Here is a 23,643-nt window from a genome sequence, read left to right on the forward strand (position 1 = left end):
CCTGGAAGTTGTAATCATCCTTGAGTAATAAGATCTTTTGGCTTGCTTGATGGCTTTCTTATAATTTCTTTGTGATTGTTTCCAGGTATTGAAGGTGATGTTATTTTTTGATTTACACCAAATTTTTTCAAGTTTCCTGGTTTGTGATTTAAGTTTTTTTGAATATGTCATTAAACCATGGAGAAGGGTTTCTGCTATGTAATGTTTTGGAGTGAAAGGGGGCTATTTCATCCAGAATGATCTTGCATCTGTTGTCCCAATCTGTAAGGAAGTGAATTAATGGGGATTTATTGACCAGTCATTGTCATAGATTTGGTGCCAGAAAGTTTCCTTATCGATCCGCCCTCTGGTATTAATAGTTAAGGGTTCACATGTTATAGTTTGATTATTCTTACGCCAATATAAAGATAAGTTTGCTTTATAATGGTCAGACCAGGGTGAAGCAGACCAGCAAATGTCTAATAATATGAATTTTTGGTCAGAAGAATGTTTGAGGGAGATGATATCAAGTGAGTGGCCTTTGATGTGGGTAGTTTGCATAGGAGGTAGGTTAAAATAGCATAATTGGAGGAAGTCTACACATTCTCGAGTATGGACTGAATTAGAGTCTTCTAAATGAAGATTTAAATCTCCAACTAATAATATATTAGAACTGTTAACACATGTATTTATTTGATATAAAGTCCATAAATACAGTTTGGCTGTTCTTCCAATTGTTGGGAGGTCTATAAAACAAAATGCAGGTTAGGTGGTCACATAATAAAGAGTTACGAAGTTTAATTGAAGCCATTTCTATATGAGGAGAGATGGATTCTGAGACAAGTTCAGCAAGGAAGTCAGATCTATGTATAATTGCAATGCCTCCACCTCTTTTATCTTTCCTAGGCCAATGTGATATATTATAACCTGGGGGGCATAAGTCAAGTATGATAGGATCTTTTGTATCACGAACCTAGGTTTCTGTAATGAAGAGTAGGTCGAGTTTGTCAGATGTAATCCAGTCCGTGATGATTTCAGATTTATTAACTACTGATCTAGCACTGATGTATCCTACTCGAACAGGCAGATGCGGTTCAGTAGATGAAGATGAGGGGAAGATTTCAATAAGTTGTCTTGTATTTGGTGATTTTGCTTTAGATGAAAAAGTTCCTGATTTTGAGGATGATTGTCTGGATGTTGTTGGGTTTCTTTGGTTATTGCTGGTCCGTAGGGATGATGATGATTTGGGGGTTCTTATTTGATGTTTAAGAACTGGTATAATGTTGAATTCTGAAGGGGGAATGATGAGTGTTGCATGTATTATATAGCAAGAGAGTGTATGATGATGAGTATTTTTATAAAGAACATGTTGGTAGATGTGTCAGGATTATTGTCGAGTGAAAGAAGAGTTGTTAGGAGAGCGGCTGAGGAGTGTATGGGAAAGAGAGAGTGCTAAGGTAGGTAGGATAGTTAGTTTAAATTGGAGAGCAGATCAGCAATGCAGGTGGTTCAATTATCAGCATTACAGGACAAAACAGTTTTCAGCAATGTAGGTAATTCAATTAACAGTAGTAAAGACAAAAACAATTATTAGCAGTATAGAGCAAGACAATTCAATAGGGCGAGGCAGTTCAATTAACAGTAGTGAAGGCAAAACAGTTATTAGCAGTATAGGGCAAGACAGTAGTCGGTAGTGTAGGTAAATCAACTAACAATAATGCAAGTAAACATATATCAATGGTACAGGCAAAACTGAAATTAATAATGCAGGGCAATTCTGATATCAGTATTGCAGGCAACACAGTTATTAGTAGAACCTGATCAAACAGTTGTCAGCAATACAGGACCAAACAGTCGTTAGCAATGCAGGATTAACAGTCGTCAGCAGTGTAGAACAAATCAACAATTGGCTGCGCAGGAACAATCAGTTATAAGCAGTACAGGGCAGATCAACTGTCAGCACTGTGGGGCAAATCTGTTATCAGCAGTGTAGGGCAGATAAGATGTCAGCAATACAGGATCAGTCAGTTGTCAGTAGTGTAGGGCATATCTGTTGTCAGCAGTGCAAGGCAGACCATTTATCTATAGTGTAGGGCAGATCAGTTGATCTCAGCAGTTAAGGGCAAATCAATTGTGAGCATTGCAAAGCAAAATAGACGTCAGAAGAGCAGGAGGAATCAGGGCTAATCTGTAGACAGCAGTGTAGAGCAATTTAGATGTCAGTAATGCAGGTGAATTTGGTGCAAATCAGGGCTAATCTGTGTACAGCAGTGTAGAGCAATTTAGTTGTCAGTATTGCAGACAACTCCGGATGGAGATGGTGCTTTCCACCGTGAAGGATGGTAGATCTAACAGGGGTTCCACACACTCAGCTGCGGATTAGACTTGTAAAATTATCAGTAGTGGGCTCCGCAAAATCGCCTGGTATGCAAGCGCTGCATGGAAGACAGGAGGCTGTTAGAATGGGCCACTCGCAACATGGTTATGGGCAATCACCCGTTGCGGAACCCCATGGTGTTCGTTAGTGATCAGAATCAGATTTGTAAATTCACGATAGCGGGCTCCGCGGCAACACTTGGCTTGTAAGCATGGCAGAGAAGACAGGAGGTCGATAGACTGGGCTGATCGCAACACAGTCAAGGACAATTATCCGCCGCTTATCCCCCGCAGTGCTCAATAGTCTGGGCTGATCGCAGCACAGTCAAGGACAATTATCTGCCGCTTATCCCCCGCAATGCTCTAATCAGCAATCGGAACTGGATCCGTAATTCTCGGTGTCCGCGATGTCATCTGGTCTGCAAGCGCGGCAGGGAAGACAGGCGGCCGTTAGGTTGGGCCATTCGTAACGCGGTCGCAGACAATCAGCCACCGCGGATCCCCGGCAATGCACTGGTCAGCAATTGTCGGCCAAAGTAATGCAGGTTCAATTACGATGATCCGCTCAGTGGGATCATAGCGAAGACTGGGTGAAAGGTAAGCGAGCAGTTGTCAATGTCGGAGGTAATAGAAATCAAGTGGCTGTTATGTTAGGCCGTTAATAGTGTGGTCGCAGGCACTCACTCACTCTAGATTAAGTTCAGATCTGATGGTCTAATGATCTGCTCACACTCCCATTTCTGGGTGAGATCGTCCACCTGGTCACGATGGGAGTTAGGTCAGTTGAGCAGCTTTTGGGCAGGTGGAAGTCAGGGCTGGTCATACAATGATGTAGACATGAAGCGAGGCCTGTCAGGCAACGTTAGAGCCACGAGGCAGGAGGGAGCTATGGGCTGTTTCTGGTGCCTCAGGTGCTGAATGACTCGGTGGGAGTCCGCTGGTATACTGGTGATACTCTGATCACAGCAGCAATATTTGTGTCCAGGTCTGACGGTTGAATGGTCCCGATCTGTCCAATTTCGGTACGATTTCGGTACAATTATAGCAGGATCATTAGAGAGGCAGTAGCTTCGTGACCCTTCTAATCAGCCGTCATCTTGCATCATGTGACAGCAAGGCCCTAGATTCTCTTTCTTGTCCTACATAGACCCTGCTTGAATACCTTCTACACTTATCAGAGTCTGGTCTCAAGACCAACTCCGTTAGAGTTCACCTTAGTGCGATTAGTGCTTACCCAGAGGGTAGAGGGTGTCACGTCTGTGGCTGTGACCCCTCTCAGACTCACCTTATTTCCGGTGGTCAGCTTCTGAGCTGGCTCCTGTTTGTTCTTCGAGTTAGTTCTGTCTCTGTGTGGATTGTCTGTGTGCTGTTTCCCGTTCCAGACTTCAGCTCAATCCAGTCCGGATCTTCCAGCCTGGATCGTCCGGCCTGCCAGACTTGCTTGGCTTGTTTGAGCCTGCGCAGCACCCGTAGCTGCCTGGTGATTGCTGCAGCTGAATCTCAGCTGCTGCTGGGCTTATTAGCCATTTGGAAACTTTCTGCTTTGCCTTCGCATCACCTAAGGCCCTGGTATGTAGGGGTGCGGGTGCAATTCTGTCTAGTCCAGTTCTAGTCTGTAATTCTTGCCTGATTCTAAGTCTTTGTGTAGCTTTGTGTTCTGTATTGCTTGTTTACTGTATTGCTTGTTTCCCAGTCTTGTTTCTTGTTTGTATGTCTTTGTCTAGTTCTAGGTTGTCTGTGTTTCTTGTTCAGTGGCTGCCTGGCAGCTTTCAGTTGTCTCCTTATCTATCAGTGTTTGTTCCCTGTTTCAGTGGCTGCTTGCAGCTTTCAGTTCTGTCTCCTTATCTATCAGTGTTTGTTCCCTGTTTCAGTGGCTGCTTGCAGCTTTCAGTTCTGTCTCCTTATCTATCAGTGTTTGTTCCCTGTTTCAGTGGCTGCTTGCAGCTTTCAGTTCTGTCTCCTTATCTATCAGTGTTTGTTCCCTGTTTCAGTGGCTGCTTGCAGCTTTCAGGTCTGTCTGAGAGTCCTAGTCTAGTGTTCTGCCCAGCCTCCCTGTGATTCTAGACCCTGTGTGTATCCTGCTGGTATCCAGCTCCTGCCCTGTCCTGCAAGTCCTGCCGGCCACCTGCACCCAGGGGCTCAACTCCTGGGGAAGGGTGGCTAAGTGCAGGTGAAGTCTAGCCATCCCTGTCAGAGTTCTGTCTTAGTCCTGTGTGGGGTAGTTTTGCCTGCCGCTGCCGGTCCTCGGCAGTGGTCCAAGGGCTCACAAACCCAGTTTCCAGCTTTGAAAACGTGACAGAGGGCAAGCCTATCTCTGGACAGCCTTTAGTTGTTTGCTTCATGAGAGGTTTGTTTTTGTCAAAACCGCCTATCAAACCTCCACCAGTGTCATGGGATCTCAACGTCGTTCTCAATCAGCTGATCAAAGCTCCTTTTGAGTCACTGAATTCCACCATCTGAAGTACTTGACCTGGAAGGTCATTTTCTTGGTGGCTGTTACTTCAGTTCGTAGGGTCAGTAAGCTTCAGGCCTTGGTAGTACATGCATCTTATATCAAATTTCATCACAACAGAGTAGTCCTCCGCACGCACCCTAAGTTCCTGCCAAAGGTGATGTCGGAGTTCCATTTGAACCAGTCAATTGTCTTGCCAACATCCTTTTACGTGGAGCGGACAAAGCCCTTCAGACAGTCTGCCCAGTTGTTTCTTTCAATCCCAACAGGAGGGGAGTCACCATCGGAAAATGCACAATCTCCAATTGGCTAGCAGATTGCATTTCCTTCACTTATGCCCAAGCTGGGCTGTCTTTGGAGGGCCATGTCACGGCTCATAATGTTAGAGCCATGGCTGCGTCAGTGGCTCACTTAATGTCAGCCTTCATTGAGGAGATTTGCAAGGGTGCAAAGTGGTCATCAGTCCACACATTCACATCTCACTACTGCCTTCAGCAGGACAGTCAGTGCTGCAGAATCTGTTCGGGGTTTAGAATCCAACTCCACCCCCCTAGACCCATTTTTGTTCTGTTCCAGGCTGCACTCTCAGTTAGTTTTTTATGGTTTCAGGTTAATCTATGTTATGTCCTTATGCGAGGCCCAATTGACCCTGTTTGTTGTTTTGAGTGAGCCTGGTTGCTAGGGATACCCCACATGTGAGAGCAAGCAGCCTGCTTGTCCTCAGAGAAAGCGAAGATACTTACTTGTAGCAGGTATTCTCCAAGGACAGCAGGCTGGTTGTTCTCACAAACCCGCCCTCCTCCCCTTTGAAGTTTTTCTTGTTGTTTGTTGCTTCTATGCTTTTTAATTAAACTGAGGATGCACGCTCACGCGACGGGTGGGAAGTCGTCTGCGCATGCGTGGTGCATGCGATTCGCGAGCTAGAAGCCTCTAGCAAAACTTTGTTTTATTTTGCTGGCAAAATGCCGGTTCCTGGGCCGACGTGGACGTCGACCCACATGTGAGAAAAATAAGCCTGCTGTCCTCGGAGAATACCTGCTACAGGTAAGTATCTTCGCTTTCTCACACTGCCACCACCGCTGCTGCATCTCCAAATGAGCAGCAGAAGCGGCAAAACAACAACAACAAAAAAGGAAGTGCAGGGCTGCAGCTGCCTTCAGGCATGTGTTGTCACTTCTGCTGGTCCTCTGCATCCATGATTCGAGCTCAGGGTGGGACTGCGTTGGGCAGCAGTAGTCCGAGAAAAGTGAGCAGTAAGCCTGCATTGTGCTTACTACTGCTCTGTAAAAGGCACCCTGAGCGTGTGTGTGTTATTAGTCATACAGAAAACAGTCTGAAATTACTTTATGGAGCAAAGACGTTTGACAGCATCACACCTCTTTTCACCACTGAGCCCTGGCTACCTATTTTCTTCTGCTTTGTTTTGAAAAATCTTAGCATTTGTGAAACAGTTAATTTTATTTCCTACTGCAGATAATTTATTTCAAAACTACTGGGGTTCTTGAGGTTCTCTTGGGTTTTTTTTTTCAATCCTTGCTCGTTCTATGAGGAATAAGAGTGTTTTAGACAATAAGTCTGATCTTTGTTATGGAAGTCATGGCTAATAAAGTTTGATCTGTTTAGCAAATCAGTGTTGTCCCCCATGTTATGCGTGGGGAAACTGATTGTTGGTCTAAGAGGTGGAGAAATTCTGAATGTCTGTCTGAAAGGGGTTGAGTTGTGTAATGGGCAGTAAACTCATGGTGACTCAATAGAATGTTTATAAAAATGTTATTATACCACCCTTTCTGGGCAAGCAGGTTAGGGTGGTTTACATGGTAAACTACATAACATAAACCACATTGAATACCAACCCTAACATTTTTATTCTTAAAATAAACCTTCAATACCAGCATCTAGAAGGGTTGCTCTAGTGGAAATATCTTGGAAATATTCTAGAAACCCAGAAAGATATTAGAAGAAACCATTTGATCAAAACCCCCTTCTTATTCTTCAGCTAAAACCTTTTGGTCAGAAAAATAAATTCAATAAAGAAAAATTATCATAGTTTGGAATACTCAGAATATACTTAACATAGACCTCTTCGTTCTTTTGCTGATTTTCAGATGGTTATTCTCCATCCCTACAAGGCTTGCTGGGTCTCTACCCATGGTTCTGCCTTTTTTTTTTTTTAAATCTTGCTTCTCGCCTGTGGAATCAACTTCTACTAAGCCTTTGAACTGAATGAAGTAGATCCTTTCTAGAATATTCCCAAGGTATTTCTACTAAAGCAACCCATCTGGAAAGGGATGCAAAATAAGACCAAGATACATAAGTACATAAATACATAAGTAATGCCACACTGGGAAAAGACCAAGGGTCCATCGAGCCCAGCATCCTGTCCACAACAACGGCCAATCAAAGCCAAGTGCACCTGGCAAGCTTCCCAAACGTACAAACATTCTATACATGTTATTCCTGGAATTGTGGATTTTTCCCAAGTCCATTTAGTAGCTGTTTATGGACTTGTGCTTTAGGAAACCGTCTAACCCCTTGTTAAACTCTGCCAAGCTAACTGCCTTCACCACATTCTCCGGCAACGAATTCCAGAGTTTAATTACGCGTTTGGTGAAGAAACATTTTCTCCAATTTGTTTTAAATTTACTACACTGTAGTTTCATCACATGCCCCCTAGTCCTACTATTTTTGGAAAGTGTGAACAGACGCTTCACATCCACCTGTTCCACTCCACTCATTATTTTATATACCTCTATCTTGTCTCCCCTCAGCCCTCTCTTCTTCAAGCTGAAAAGGCCTAGCCTCCTTAGTCTTTCTTCTTAGGGAAGTCGTCCCGTCCCCGCTATCATTTTAGTCGCCCTTCGCTGCACCTTTTCCAATTCTACTATATCTTTCTTGAGATGCGGTGACCAGAATTGAACACAATACTCAAAGTGCGGTCTCACCATGGAGCGATACAACGGCATTATAACATCCTCACATCTGTTTTCCATACCTTTCCTAATAATACCCAACATTCTATTCGCTTTCCTAGCCACAGGCAGTGTATTATCAACGACAACACCCAGATCACTTTCTTGGTCCATAACTCCTAACACGGAACCTTGCATGATGTAGCTATAATTCGGGTTCTTTTTTCCCCACATACATCACACCTTGCACTTCCTCACATTAAACATCATCTGTCATTTAGCCACCCAGTCTCCCAGTCTCGTAAGGTCTTTCTGTAATTTTTCACAATCCTGTCGCGAGTTAACGACTTTGAATAACTTTGTGTCATCAGCAAATTTAATTACCTCGCTAGTTACTCCCATCTCTAAATCATTTATAAATACATTTAAAAGAAGTGGTCCTAGCACAGACCCCTGAGGAAAAAAGAATTTATAAACGGGCTCCCCTTTGTCCACATGCTTGTTTACTCCTTCAAAGAATTGAAGTAAATTGGCCAGGCAAGATTTCCCCACACAAAAGCCGTGCTGACTTGGTCTCAGTAATCCATGTCCTTGGATGTGCTCTGTAATTTTGTTTTTGATAATAGCCTCTACCATTTTCCCCGGCACCGACGTCAGACTCACCGGTCTATTATTTCCCAGATCTTCCCTGGAACCTTTTTAAAAAATCGGCGTTACATTGGCCATCCTCCAATCTTCCGGTACCACGCTCGATTGTAAGGATAAATTGCATATCACTAACATTAGCTCTGCAAGTTCATTTTTCAGTTCTATCAGTACTCTAGGATGAATACCATCCGGTCCAGGAGATTTGCTACCCTTCAGTTTGCTGAACTGCCCCATTACATCCTCCAGGTTTACCATGAAGTCAGTAAGGTTCTCTGACTCATCCGCTTGAAATACCATTTCCGGCACCGGTATCCCACCCAAATCTTCCTCGGTGAAGACCGAAGCAAAAAAATTCATTCAATCTCTCCGCTACGTCTTTATCTTCCTTTGTGATAAAGTCACCTCCAGGATAGTTGGGTTAAGGCAGCTTCAGTCTGAACTACAAGTCCCAGAATGCATTGCAGGCAAGGAGCCAGGGGGTGAGATGGAAAACCCAGAATGGACTCCTAGCTGAAATAAGGGAGGACATGGGTGTAAGCTAACAGGAGGTGTAGATTGGCTGCCACTAGGGGGAAAGAGAGATAGGAAACCCTGTGTGCAGGAGCTCCTCATTAGGCTCATGCTCAACTCAGCTGGTATGGGTGTGTAGAGAAGCTAATGAGTGGAGAATGACTGGTTGTGAAGGGAGAAGCCAGGGATTGATTAGGCAGGTGGGAAGGAGTCTCATTAGTTCAGTTCAGAGAGAAGCAGGAGGAGAGAAGCAGTTGCAGGCTGAAAACCCTTGGGCAAGGAGGTCCCTAAAGTACTGGCAGTTACAGGCTGAGAATCCTTGGGCAGGGAGGTCCCTAAAGTACTGAAGCAGGCTGAGATTCCTTGGGTGAGAGGAAGACCCAAAAGTATTGAATTCACTGTGAAGCGGATGCAGGGGAAAACCCTTGGGTAGAAGGAGTCCCTAAAATATTAAACTCTCCTGAAGGTAAAGAGGATAGAAGGTAGAAAATGCTGCTTGGTGACTGAACTGTGATGATGAACTGAAAGAACTGTTTGTCTGGGGAATAGAATTACTGTTTATTGTGCCCTGGATAAAGAGCCCAGACTGAAGACTGTAAGCCTGTACTGAATCCTGGTATGTGCTATGCTGCTATTGGAACTGTGTACAGAAACCTGCATGGAATAAAAGTTCTTAAGATTGAAGTTACTGGTGGACATCTGCTTCTTCACTGTACCGGGAGCCTGTGGCTGGAGGAGATTGTTCTATCCTTGGCTGCACAAGAGAGGCACCTGGTTACACCTTGATCCCCCCTTTTACCCCTCGGTTATCCAGCGGCCCAACCGATCCTTTTGCCGACTTCCTGCTTTTAATATACTGAAAACAATTTTTGCTATGTTTTTTTGCCTCTAATGCTATCTTTTTTTCGTAATCCCTCTTGGCCTTCTTTATCTGCGCCTTGCATTTGCTTTGACACTCCTTATGCTGCTTCTTGTTATTTTCAGACGGTTCCTTCTTCCATTTTCTGAAGACGTTTCTTTTAGCCCTAATAGCTTCTTTCACCTCACTTTTCAACCGTGCCGGCTGTCTTTTGGACTTCCGTCTTTCTTTTCTAATTTGCGGAATATGTTTGGCCTGGGCCTCCAGGATGGTATTTTTGAACAGCGTCCATGCCTGTTGTACAGTTTTTACCCTCTCAGTTGCCCCCCTAAGTTTTTTTTTCACCGTTCTTCTCATTTTATCATAGTCTCCTTTTTTAAAGTTAAACGCTAACGTATTTGACTTCCTGTGTATAGTTACTTCAAGGTTGATATCAAAACTGATCATATTATGATCACTGTTATCAAGCGGCCCCAGTACCATAACGTCCCTCACCAGATCATGCGCTCCACTAAGGACCAAGTCTAGAATTTTTCCTTCTCTCGTCGGCTACTGCACCAGCTGCTCCATAAAGCTGTCCTTGATTTCATCAAGGAATTGTAGCTCTCTAGCGTGTCCCGATGTTACATTTACCCAGTCTATATTTGGATAATTGAGACGTCACCCATTATTATCACATTGCCCATTTTGTTTGCGTCTCTGATTTCTTTTATCATTTCTGCGTCTACCTGCTCATCCTGGCGAGGTGGACGGTAGTACACTCCTATCACCATCCTTTTCCGTTTTATACATGGAATTTCAACACACAATGATTCAAAGGTGTGATTTGTGTCCTGCTGAATTTGTAATCTATCTGAGTCAAGGCTTTCATTAATATACAGTGCTACCCCTCCACCAGCCCACCCTATCACTATGATATACTTTGTACCCTGGTATGACAGTGTCCCACTGGTTATCCTCCTTCCACCAGGTCTCAGTAATGCCTATTATATCCAATTTTTCATTTAGTGCAATATATTCCAACTCTCCTATCTTATTTCTTAGACTCCTAGCATTTGCATATTGACATTTCAGAGTATGTTTGTTGTTCCTATTTGCATGATGCTTAGTACTTGACACTATTGATTTGCCATCTTTTGTCTGATCTTTAGTTGTATTTAAGGGCACCTGACCTACCATGGTCTGTTGTGCAACCTCACTATCCAGAAACCCTATCTTCCCTGTTTGTGAGGTACCCTTGCAAGATACCTTATCCCGATCCATGCGCTTTTGAGTGACTGTCGGCCTTCCCCCCATTTCTAGTTTAAGAGCTGCTCTATCTCCTTTTTAAATGCTGATGCCAGCAGCCTGGTCCCACCCTGGTTAAGGTGGAGCCCATCCTTTCGGAATAGGCTCCCCCTTCACCAGAATGTTGCCCAGTTCCTAACAAATCTAAAACCCTCCTCCCTGCACCATCGTCTCATCCACGTATTGAGACTCCGGAGGTCTGCCTGTCTCTTTGGCCCTGCGCGTGGAACAGATAGCATTTCAGAAAATGCTACCCTAGAGGATATTGATTTGAGCTTTCTACCTAAGAGCCTAAATTTGGCTTCTAGAACCTCTCTCCCACATTTTTCTGTGGCATTATTATAATGCCTCTGTATAGCTCTATGATGCAATCTCACCTTGAGTATTGCTTACAATTCTGACAGACATATCTCAAAAAAGATACAGCGAAATTTGAAAAGGTTCAAAGAAGGGTAACCAAAATGATAAAGGGGACGGGAACCCCTCCCATATAAGGAAAGGCTAAACAGGTTAGGGATCTTCAGGTTGGAAAAGAGACAACTGGGGGTGGGGTGGGGCTGGGTGGGAGGATAGTCCTCTTGCAATTCTATCAGGTAAAAGAGAATCGATTTTTCATTCTTTCAAAAAGTACAAAGACATGAACTTATATGGAAATACTTTTAAAACAAATGGGAGGAAATATTTTTTCACGCAAAAAATAGTTAAGCTGTGGAACTCGCTGCTGGAGGATGTGGTAACAGTGGTCAATGTATCTGGGTTTAAAAAAAGGTTTGGACAAGTTCCTGGAGGAAAGGTCCATAGTCCACTATGGAGACAGACATGGGGGAAGCCACTGCTTGCCCTGGGTTTAGTAGCATGGAATGTTGCTGCTATTTGGTGTTCTTCCAGGTACTTGTGACCTGGATTGGACACTGCTGGAAGCAGGATAGTGGGCTAGATGGACCATTGGTCTAATCCAGTATGGCTATTCTTATGTTCTTAAGTGGGAATAAATCTAAAACATGTTTAAAGGCTAATTTTTTCCATATTACATTTGAGGGTCAAATTTCAGACTGAGAGAGATCCATCAGGTCAAGGTTTTTAATGTATTCTTTTGTGTTGTGTAGTTACGTGTTCAAAATGATTGTTCACCTCTTTCCTGTCAATTAGAACATAACATAGGAACATGAACGTTGCCATACTGGGCCAGATTGAAGGTCCATCAAGCCCAGTATCATGTTTCCAACAGTGGCCAATCCAGGTTACAAGTACCTGGCAAGATCCCAAAACAGTAAAATAGATTTTATGTTGCTTATCCTAGAAATAAGTAGTGGAGTTTTCTAAGTCCAGCTTATGAACTTTTCTTTTAGGAAATTATCCAAACCTTTTTTAAACCTCACCAAGTTAACTGCTTTTACCATATTCTCTGGCAACAAATTCCAGAGTTTAATTATACGTTGAGTGAAGAAATATTTTCTCTGTTTTGTTTTAAATTTACTACTTAGTAGCTTCATTGTGTGCCCCCTAGTCCTTGTATTTTTGGAAAGAGAAAACCAACAATTCACGAATACCTGTTCCACTCCACTCAGCATTTTATAGACCTCTACTATATATCCCCTCAGCCATCTAAGCTGATGAGCATTTGCCACTTTAGCCTTTCCTCATAGGGAAGTTGTCCCATCTCCTTTATCATTTTCATTACCCTTCTACTTATCTTTTCTAATTCTGAAATATATCTTTTTTTAGATGCAGTGATCAGAAATGTAGACAGCATTTGAGGTATGGTTGCACCATGAAGTGATACAAAGGCATTGTAACATCCTCACTTTTGTTTTCCATTCCTTTCCTAATAATACCTAACATTCTATTGGCTTTCTTAGGTGTCATCATTGATGATACATTGTAACTGTCTGCTCAGTGTAACAGTGCACACTGAGGATTATAACGCATCATCATTGATGACACCAAGATCCTATTCATGTGCGGTGACTCATAATGTGGAACCTTGCATCATGTAGTTATAGTTTGGGTTCCTCTTTCCCACATACATCACTGTGCACTTGCTCACATTAAACGTCATATGACATTTGGATGCCCAGTCTCGTAAAGTCCTCTTGCAATTTTTCACAATCCTCTCCTGATTAAACAACTTTGAAAAACTTTTGAGTCATCAACAAATTTAATTACCTCACTAGCTATTCCCATCTCTAGATCATTTATAAATAAGTTAAAAAGCAGCAGACCCAGCACAGACATCTGGGGAACCCCACTATCTACCCTTCTTCATTGAGAATACTAACCATTTAACCAGTTTTTAATCCATAATAGGACATTACCTCCTATCTCATGACTCTAATTTCCTCAGTATTTTCATGAGGTACTTTGTCAAATGCTTTTTGAAAATCCAGATATAACATTGACTGGCTCACCTTTAGCCACATGTTTATTCACCTCTTCAAAAAAATATAGTAGATTGGTGAGGCAAGATTTCCTACACTAAATCCATATCCATGCTCTGTCATTTTTTTCGTTATAATAGTCTCTACCATTTTGCCCGGAACCGACGTCAGGCTCACCGGTCTGTAATTTCCCGGTTCGCCTTTGGAACCCTTTTTAGAAATTGGCGTTATATTGGCCATCCTCCAATCTTCCGGTACCAAGCTTGATTTTAATGACAAATTACATATTACTAATAGCTCTGCAAGTTCATTTTTCAATTCTATCCGTACTCTGGGCTGTACACCACCCAGTCCAGGTGGTTTGCTGCTCTTCAATTTGTCAAATTGCCCCATTACATCTTCCAGGTTTACAGAGATTTGTTTGTTTCTCTGACTTATCAGCATTGAATACCATTTCTGGCACTGGTATCTCTCCCACATCTTTCTCGGTGAAAACCAAAGCAAAGAATTAATTTAAGCTCTCCGCTATGGCTCTGTCTTCCCTGAGTTCCCTTTTACTCTTTCGTCATCTAGTGATCCAACTGATTCTTTACCAACTTATTGATTCTAATATTCCTAAAGTTTTTACTATTTTTTTGTGCCTCCAAAGTAATCTTCTTTTGAAAGTCTCTCTGTGCCTTACTGAACAGTGCTTTCAAATTGACTTGCCATTCTTTATGGCTGTTTCTTATTATTTTCAGTCAGATCCTTCTTCCATTTTCTGAAGGATTTTCTTTTTGCTCTAATAGCTTCCTTCACCTCACAGTTTAATCATTTGGCCTTTACTTCTTTTTTGGAGTTAATTTTCTCTCTCTTCACTGATGTTTTATTTTACTATACACTGCTGTGATCCTTTGGCAAAGCGGTATATCAAATCTTGAATAAACTAAACATATTTTGCAGTGATATTTCGGCAAATAGTCATGGACTTGATATATTGCCTTTCTGTGGTACAACCAAAGAGGTTCACATATATTATATAATAAATGACTTAAGAGGCATATTTTCAAAGCACTTAGCCTTCCAAAGTTCCATAGGTTTCTATGGAACTTTGGAAGGCTAAGTGATTTGAAAATGTCCCTCATAGTAACATAGTAAATGACGACAGATAAAGACCTGAACGGTCCATCCAGTCTGCCCAACAAGATAAACTCATTTTACATGGAATGTGATACTTTATACCAGAGTTTGATTTGTCCCTGCCTTTCTCAGGGCACAGACTGTAAAAGACTGCCCAGCACTGTTCCTGTACTAAAAGTTCTGAAGCTAATGTCGAAGCCCCTTAAAATTTACACTCCAGCCCATCCATATCTATCCAGCCACGATCAGGGCGCAGACCATAGAAGTCCACCCAGCACTGGTATTACTCTCTAATTACCGGCGTTGCCACCCAATCTCCGTTAAGATTACGTAGATCCATTCCCTCTAAACAGGATTCCTTTGTATTTATCCCACGCATGTTTGAATTCCATTACCATTTTCAACTCCACCACCTCCCGCGGGAGGGCATTCCACGTATCTACCACCCTTTCTGTGAAAAAAATACTTCCTGACATTACTCCTGAGTCTGCCCCCCTTCAACCTCAATTCATGTCCTCTAGTTCTACCACCTTCCTGTCTCTGGAACAGGTTTGTTTGACGAGTAATACCTTTCACATATTTGAATGTCTATATCATTTCACCCCTGTTTCTCCTTTCCTCCAAGGTATACATGTTCAGGTCAGCAAGTCTCTCCTCGTAAGGTTTGCAACGCAACTCCCATACCATTTTGTAGCTTTTCTTTGCATCACTTCCAGTCTTTTTATATCTTTAGCAAGATACGGCCTCCAAAACTGAATACAATACTCCAAGTGGGGCCTCACCAATGTCTTGCAGAGGGGCATCAACACCTCCTTTCTTCTGCTGGTTCTACCCCTCTCTATGCAGCCTAGCATCCTTCAGGCCATGGCTGTCGCCTTGTCACATTGTTTCTTCACCTTCAGATCCTTGGACACCAACACCCCAAGGTCTGTTTCCTGAGTCAAGCTTACTAATCTCTCCCCTCCTATTCAGTATCTCTCTTTTGGGTTTCTGCACCCCAAATGCATCACTCTGCACTTCTTGGCATTAAATTTTAACTATTACCCAAATCGGGGGAAACCCTCTCCCACCACCTGTGCTATATTATTAGTATGTACTTCACAAAACCTATATTTGTCTTTCACTTTTAACTCTTTAAGTACTATATTCACAATATACTGAGTGGAAAAATTGAATGTTGTGAAATACTCTTAATTATCAAACAATTTGTTTATTTTATCAACAACAGAGCATAATGTAATTATTCATGTATATTTATACATTCTTAATCTCATCTAATCATAATCACCTCTAAACTGCAATGGACCCTTCAATTGGCATTCATTGGGTAACTCAATCGGCAAATCAAGCACTATAGAGAATCAGATGAAGCATAACAATTCGTATACATTTAAGTCCGCTTAATAGAAACATAGAAACATGACAGCAGATAAAGGCCATATGACCCATCCAGTCTGCCCATCCTCTGTAACCCCTAATTCTTCCTGTTCCTGAGCGATCCCACATGCTTATCACATTCCTTTTTAAATTCTGGAACAGACCTCGACTCCACCACCTCCACCGGGAGGCCATTCCACGCCTCCACCACACTTTCTGTGAAATAATACTTCCTTAGGTTACTCCTAAGCCTATTCCCTCTTAACTTTGTCATATGGCCCCTCATTCCAGAGCTCTCCTTCATTTGAAAAAGGCTCTCTTCCTGTACATTAATGCCCTTGAGATATTTAAACGTCTCTATCATGTCTCCTCTCTCTCTCTCCTCTCTTCCAGCGTATACATGTTGAGGTTCATAAGCCTGTCCCTATAATTTTTGCATTCAAAACCGCTTACTAATTTCGTAGCCGCCCTCTGGGCTGACTCCATCCTGTTAATATCTTTCTGTAGGTGCGGTCTACAGAACTGCATGCAGTACTCCAAATGAGGCCTCACCAGAGACTTAAACAACGGCACTATCACCTCCTTTTTCCTGCTTGTCATGCCTCTCTTTATGCACCCAAGCATCCTTCTGGCTTTGGTGTCGCTTTTTCTACCTGTTTGAAAGCTTTAAGGTCATCAGACAGAATGACCCCTAAGTCCCGCTCTTCCTTCGCACAATGAAGCACTACACCCCCTATACTGTACCATTCCCTCGGATTTTTGCGACCCAAGTGCAAGACCCTGCATTTTTTGGGATTAAACCTTAGTTGCCGAATATCGGTCCATTCCTCTAGCTTCGCTAGGTCCATCCTCATGTCATTCACACCCTCCAGGGTGTCCACCTTGTTGCAGAGTTTAGTATCATCCGCAAAGAGTCAAACCTTACCAGACAGCCCTTACACAATATCGCTCACAAAGACGTTAAAAAGAGCCGGCCCTAGGAACGATCCCTGTGGTACTCCACTGACAACATCCTTTTCTTCAGAGCAAGCTCCATTTACCACCACCCTCTATCTCCTACCATTCAACCAATTTTTTACCCAATCAGTTACTCTAGGTCCCACACCGAGGGCACTCAATTTATTTATCAGTCACCTGTGCGGAACCGTGTCAAAGGCTTTGCTGAAATCCAAGTAGACCACATCAAGCGCCCCTCCCACATCCAACTGTTTGCTCACCCAGTCGAAGAAGACAGTCAGATTTGTCTGACACAACCTGCCACTAGTGAAGCCATGCTGCCTCGGGTCCCGCATTCTATGTAATTCAAGAAATATCACAATCCTCTTCTTTAGAAGCGTTTCCATTAGCTTACTCACCACCGAGGTCAGACTGACAGGTCTGTAATTCCCTACCTCCTCCTTACTTCCACTCTTGTGCAAAGGAACCACATCCGCCCTTCTCCAGTCCACCGGGACCACTCCAGTTTTTAAGGAAGCATTGAAGAGGTCCGTCAGCGGAGCCGACAGAACTTCTCCGAGTTCCTTAAGCACCCTTGGGTGTATTCCATCAGGCCCCATCACTCTATCTTTTAATTTGGCAAGCCCCTCACAAACACAGTCCTCTGTAAACGGGTCTTGGTCTACCATACATCCATCCCCTTTAGCCTTTGCTTTCTGCAGCCCTACCCCTGGTTTTTCATTCATGAACACAGAGCTAAAATAATCATTAAGCAGTTCAGTTTTATCCTTCGCATATTCCACATATTTCTCTCCCTCAGCTTTGAGCCTCACAATGCTATTATGGAGGTCTTGTCCCCCAATTTTACCGTATTAGCTATCTTTTCCTCCATTTGCCGCTTCGCTTTCCTGATAGCTTTTCCAGCTTATCTTCGCTTATTTAGGTATTCTCTCCTGTCTTCATCTTTCTGAGTCTTCTTATAACGCGCAAAGGCTAACCTCCTTTCACTTATCTTTTCAGCTACTACATTCGAGTACCAGAGAAGCCTTCTTTTCCTCTTACATTTTATGTAATTTTCTAACATAAAGGTTAGTTGCCTTTAATATAGCTCCTTTCAGTCTCGTCCATTGCTGTTCTACATCCTTCAGCTGTTCCCATCCCGCTAACTGTTCCTTGAGAAATTCCTCCATCTCGGCAAATTAGTTCCTTTGAAATCCAGGAACTTCAATCTCGAGTGAGCCCTCTCTTCTGTTTTCTTATTGAACCATACCATACGATGATCACTAGATACCAAATGGTCCGCCACCTTGACGTCAGAAACGTACTCTCCATTCGTAAGTACCAGGTTCAGAACATCTGTGTATTTCCTCTGATGACTTAAATGTCAAAGGAGAACCGTTGTGTAAGTGGTAAATTCCTTAAATCCTTCTCCCAAAATCAACTCAAGCTCATGCAATAAGCTTCAAACCACCTACAAACGATGAATATTGCTTGTCAGTATGTAGTACTCCTCTTCCTTTTATTGTGATTTCTCATAAATTGTCAAAATTGTAATCCACTTGGCACTCCCCAGAATTTCCAAAGTTTATACTGGATAATTCCTTATATGAAGTGTTCGTCCACTGCTTTCTATAAAGTCTTCAATTTTTCACTTTAATGCTTTCTCAAAAGGCACGCTGTATCATTTCCTACAGATGTATGCAAATTATATCACATTACATTATTCTACTTTTCATTAATCAATCCTTCCACCCTTTATTCCTTATAAACATCCAAAACCACGTACTTACATTGACATATCTTGTTAACATACATGCTGCAGCAACCATTCATTCAGCGCTGCGTAAGTCTAGTAGCGCTATAGAAATGTTTAATAGTAGTAGTAGTAGTAGTTTGGATGGATCTTCAAACCAGAGAGACTTGCAGTTCTAGCAGTTCATAATCCCGAGCCCACCTTTCTCCAGTATATACCTGAGAAGCTGTCATACCAATTTACCTAGCCAACTCAATCTCCCTATAAAGTCCCACCGGCTGAATAATGTTCCACATGTGATCAATCTCTGTTCTTTCTGAATTAACCAATCTGTGAAGTTCATACTATTAAATTTTTACTGCCAGACCCTCGACCATTCTTCTAACTTTTGGAGATCCCTTCTCATCGTTTCTATGCCCTCCAGGGTATCCACTCTATTGGCAATCTTTGTGTCATCCGCAAAAAGGCAAACCATTCCTTCCAACCCTTCAGCAATATCTCCCACAGATTTATTAAACAGAATAGGGCCTAGCACCAACCCCTGAGGAACTCCACTGCTTACCTTCCTTTCCTCTGAGCGGATTCCATTTACCACCACTCTCTGCCACCTGTCGGTCATCCAGTTTTCTATCCAGTTTATCACTTTCGATCTTAAGTTCAACCCTTTCAGCTTATTCACGTCTTCTGTGGGGGACCGAATCAAAGGCTTTTCTGAAATCCAAGTAGATTACATCTAGCACACATCCTTCATCCAATTCTTTGGTCACCCAGTCAATAAGATTCGTTTGGCAGGATTTTCCTTTGGTAAAGCCATGTTGCCTCGGGTCCTGTAACCCATTGGCTTCTAGAAAGTTCACTATCCTTTCTTTCAGCAGCGACTTCATTACTTTTCCTATCACTGATGTAAGACTTACCGGTCTGTAGTTTCCCACTTCTTCCCTGTCTCAGAGGGACCACATCCATTCGTCTCCAATCTCATGGAACCTCTCCCATCTCTAAAGATCTATTAAATAAATCTCTGCCAGGACCTCCCTGAGCACCATCAGTATCCTGGAATGTATTCCATCCTGCCCCATAGCTTTGTCCACCTTCAGATTCTCCAGCTGTTTATAAATTCTTTCTTCCATAAACGGTGCAGTATCCACTCCACTCCCAGATATTCCCTTGGCAGCCAACCGCAGTCCTTCTCTAGGATTTTCCTCCGTGAATACTGAAAAGAAGTAATTGTTTAGCACATTCGCTTTATCCTCCTCACTGTCCACATAACCATTCTCATTATCTTTCTGTCTTGCAATTCCATTCCTATCTTTTCTCCTTTCTCCATTATATCTGAAAAAGGTCGTCACGTTTCTTTACATCTTTAACCATTTTTACTTCCGCTCACGCTTTTGCTAGCCGTATTTCCTTCTTCGCTTCTTTGAGTTTAATCTGATAATCTATACCATAATCCTCTCGTTGTGTTCTTTTGTATTTCTTGAACAAAGCCTCTTTTGCTCTTATTTTTTCAGCTACTTCTTTGGAGAACCATATAGGTTTCCTGTTTCTCTTGGTTTTGTTTACTTTCCTTGCGTAAAGATCAGTTGCCATATTTATAGCAACCTTTAACTTTGACCACTGATTTTACATTCTCCTATGCCTTCCCACTCCAACAGCTCCTTCTTCAGGTATTTCCCCATTTTATCAAAATCAGTACGTCTGAAATTCAGTACTTTGAGTTTTGTGTGTCCACACTCTGCGTTTGCTCTTATAGCAAACCATATCGTATGATGACCACTATTACATAGGTGGGCACCCACCCAGATATTGGAAACACTTCCTCCATTCTTGAGCACTAGATTCACCATTGACCCTTCCCTTGTGGGTTCCGTCACCATTTGTCTGAGAAAGGCACTTTGACAGGCGTCCACAATCTCCCTACTTCTTTCTGATTCTGCAGACAGGACGTTCCAATCCACATCAAACAAGCTGAAATCTCCAAACAGTAGCACCTTCCCTTTCATACCAATCTTTTGAATATCTTCCTTCTATCAGATCCTTGTCTAGCTTCTCCATTTGTGCTGGAGGTCTGTAGATAACCCCCATGTGGATAGAGGTTCCATCTTCTCTTGTCAGGTCGATCCATAAAGCTTCTTCCTCTACCCAGGTCCCCCGCATTTCAGCCACTCTGATATTGTCTCTCAAGTACAGCACCACTCTTCCACCCCTTCGGCCCTCTCTATCTTTCCTAAAAAGATTATAGCCCGGTATAGTCACATCCCATTCATGAGAATCATTAAACCATGTCTCCATAATAGCAACAATACCCAAGTTTTCTTCAAACATCAGGGTTTGCAAGTCTTGAACCTTTTTACCTAGACTACGAGCATGTGTACTCATTGTTTTCTATTTGCATAGTGAGTTTAGGTGGTTTTCTATATTTAGATGACCTTTCCTTCTGCTATCATGTTTATTCTGGGGGTGACTCTGAATTCCCCTGTTTCCTTTTGTCACCCCCACCTTTTAGTTTAAATGTCTAGAAATAAACTGTCTGCATTTCTCCCCAAGGATCCTTTTTCGAGTCACAGAAAGATGTAGCCCATCTTTACAGTAGAGCCTGTTATTTGTATATGTAGCAGTGGCATAGCTAGGCCTGAATAGGGGCAGAAAAACTGAGATGGACCCCCTATAACACTATCTGGTGGGGAACACCCTTTCAGAGCTCCAGTAAGAAAACCCTGCAAAGCAGTTTCCCAAAACTGACATAATTAATACATTCAGAAATAACAAATATTTGTTTTGCTGCCTTTGCTGTCAGAGCATTGGTTTAGTCCCAGTGTCTCCTGATTTTCTTCATGTTTTTTAACTCTTTCTGAGGTCTCCTGTCCTTTTGACATTTCTTTTCTCTCTATGTCCATCTTTCCTCTGTATCCTTATCCATCCTGTTCCTGTCCTCTTCCATGTTCACTATTTCTTCTCCATTTCTATCTTACTCTGTCCAGCATCCCTATGTGTCACTGTCCCTCTCCTTGTATCCAGCATCACCCCTTTCTGTCTATGCTTTCTTCATGCCCAACCTCTGTTTCCCTCTCACTCCCCATGTCCACTTTCTCATCTCTCTCTTCCCTTCATCCGTAGCTCCCAGCCCTGACCTCTCCCCCTCCATGGTCCAGTGTCTCTTTTTTCTCTCCCTTCCTCCGTTTTCCAGAGGATGTGACTTTCCAACCCTCCTTTCTTGATCCAGGGTCTCTCTATTTCTCTCTCCCCACTTCTTCCTTAGTCCAGGGTGTCTCGCTCCCCCCCTCTCTATCCCTCCATAGTCCAGGGTATGTGTGTGATGTATCTCTTTCTCTCCTTTCCTCCCTCTCCCTCTTTAGTCCACTGTATGTGCGTCTCCATTCCTCCTCCTTTGGGCCCCGGTATCTCTCTCTCTTTTTACCTCTGCTTCTCCCCTCCCCCTTCAGAGCTCCAGGGTGTCCTCTCCCCCTTTCCCTCCAGGCTCTCTCTCTCTGCTTCTCCTCTCTCCTCTCCCCAGTTTGGCACCTTTCAGCCATCCACTGGCCCTCCAAAGGCCACAGCAGAAAATACTGAAACCTGCTCCCCTCTGACTGGTGAGGCCTTTCCTCTGCCAGGTCCTGCCTCTCTGATTCAATTTCCTGTGAAAGATGCAGGACCACCGTGTGGGGGGGGGGGGGGGGGGGGGCAAAGGTGAGGAAAGGAAGGTTCAGCTGTAGGAGGCCCCTATCATTGGAAAGCCCTAGGCATTTTACCAGCCTCACTCATTGGTAGCTATGCCCCTGATATGTAGGTACTTTCTCTGTCCCGAATGAACATTTTGGAATTTCATACATTATTCAGATTTATAACTTATTTCATCCATGTACCTATGTCAGTACTTCTCAAACTTGTATCCAAATTAACCCCATATTAAAAATGGAATATTTACATGATTCCAAATGATCAATATAAAACAGCAGACCTCTAACTCAACCCAAAATGAAAAAGCAGCAGTAGCACTCAGCGCAGGGCCTGCTTTGCACAAGTATCCAGTCTAACAGGAAGCCAATCTATGCAGGAAGAATAGGGGGTAGGGTCTGTGCTGGTTGCTGCAGCCAGTTGGAGTGGCGATTCATGTGGAGTGATCCACCCTATCATTTGTGCTCCATCCACTTGTGAGCCCATTTGGAACTGTGACTCTCAGTTTTGGAACCACTGTGCTATATTATAATTATTGGGCTCTAGAAGCAGGTGTTTGCATAACCAAATTGCTTTGTACCTTTTGGTGTAACTATTTTAGCATGGGCTGCTGGTTGCCATCAAAAAAACAGAAAACAAAAGACAGAGTGAGACAGGAAAAATATGCATTCTTATCCTAACACTGCTCAAATTCTTTATTTGGTATAAGTTTGATCTATTGGGTTCTTTTACTGGTTGAACTCTAATTGATACCTGAAATACAAAAACAGAGTTGCTGACTGTGAGGGTAGAAACTACTGAACATCGGCAATGGAGATAAAGACATTCCTTATACAGTACCTTAAAGTCAAAGTCACTTTCGGTGAAGTTTTTGTGCAACGCTGAAGACAAGTACTGGACTGTTGTAACAATAATACTGCAGAAAGAAGACAAATACATGAATCAGAATCAAGGGTGTATGAGTGTAAGGGGGTGAGGAATATTCTCTGTAAATCGAAAAACAGGCAAAGACTCTCTTCTTTTGTTAATATACCTTTTTTGTAATGCCATTAACAGAAAACTCTGTCAACAAGCATGTGCATATTTTATGAGGAGGTGAGGAAAACCAAGACAGTGAGAGATAGCTAATGCTTTTGCACACATTATGGTCTGTATACAGATTTTTATGCCAGTACTATACCGCTAATAAACAGAACTAATAATAATGTGTGTTCAGAGTGATACTGTTATCACTAAAGAAATACACAGTGATATAATGATTTCTAAGATACCATGGCACATATATTTATGTCTGTGGTGACATATAAAAATATGAGGTGCTCCATAACACCATATTGATATAATACATAAAAATGGAGGTTTTGAGCCAGTGATGAATTGGAGTTCAG

The 23,643-nt window shown here is 42.7% G+C and overlaps 1 protein-coding gene across 1 annotated transcript in view; it reads right to left on the minus strand.

Annotated features, from left to right (window-relative positions):
- The window catches only part of DOCK3 (dedicator of cytokinesis 3), an 873,576-nt gene that overhangs the window by 380,980 nt on the left and 468,953 nt on the right, over nucleotides 1-23,643 (minus strand). The window contains exon 29 of the mRNA XM_030206787.1: nucleotides 23,096-23,171. Within this exon, the coding sequence (XP_030062647.1) occupies nucleotides 23,096-23,171 (76 nt within the window). The remainder of the gene's footprint in view (nucleotides 1-23,095; nucleotides 23,172-23,643) is intronic.

The sequence above is a fragment of the Microcaecilia unicolor genome, chromosome 6 (assembly GCF_901765095.1).
Source record: "Microcaecilia unicolor chromosome 6, aMicUni1.1, whole genome shotgun sequence".
In the NCBI taxonomy this organism is placed as follows: domain Eukaryota; kingdom Metazoa; phylum Chordata; class Amphibia; order Gymnophiona; family Siphonopidae; genus Microcaecilia; species Microcaecilia unicolor.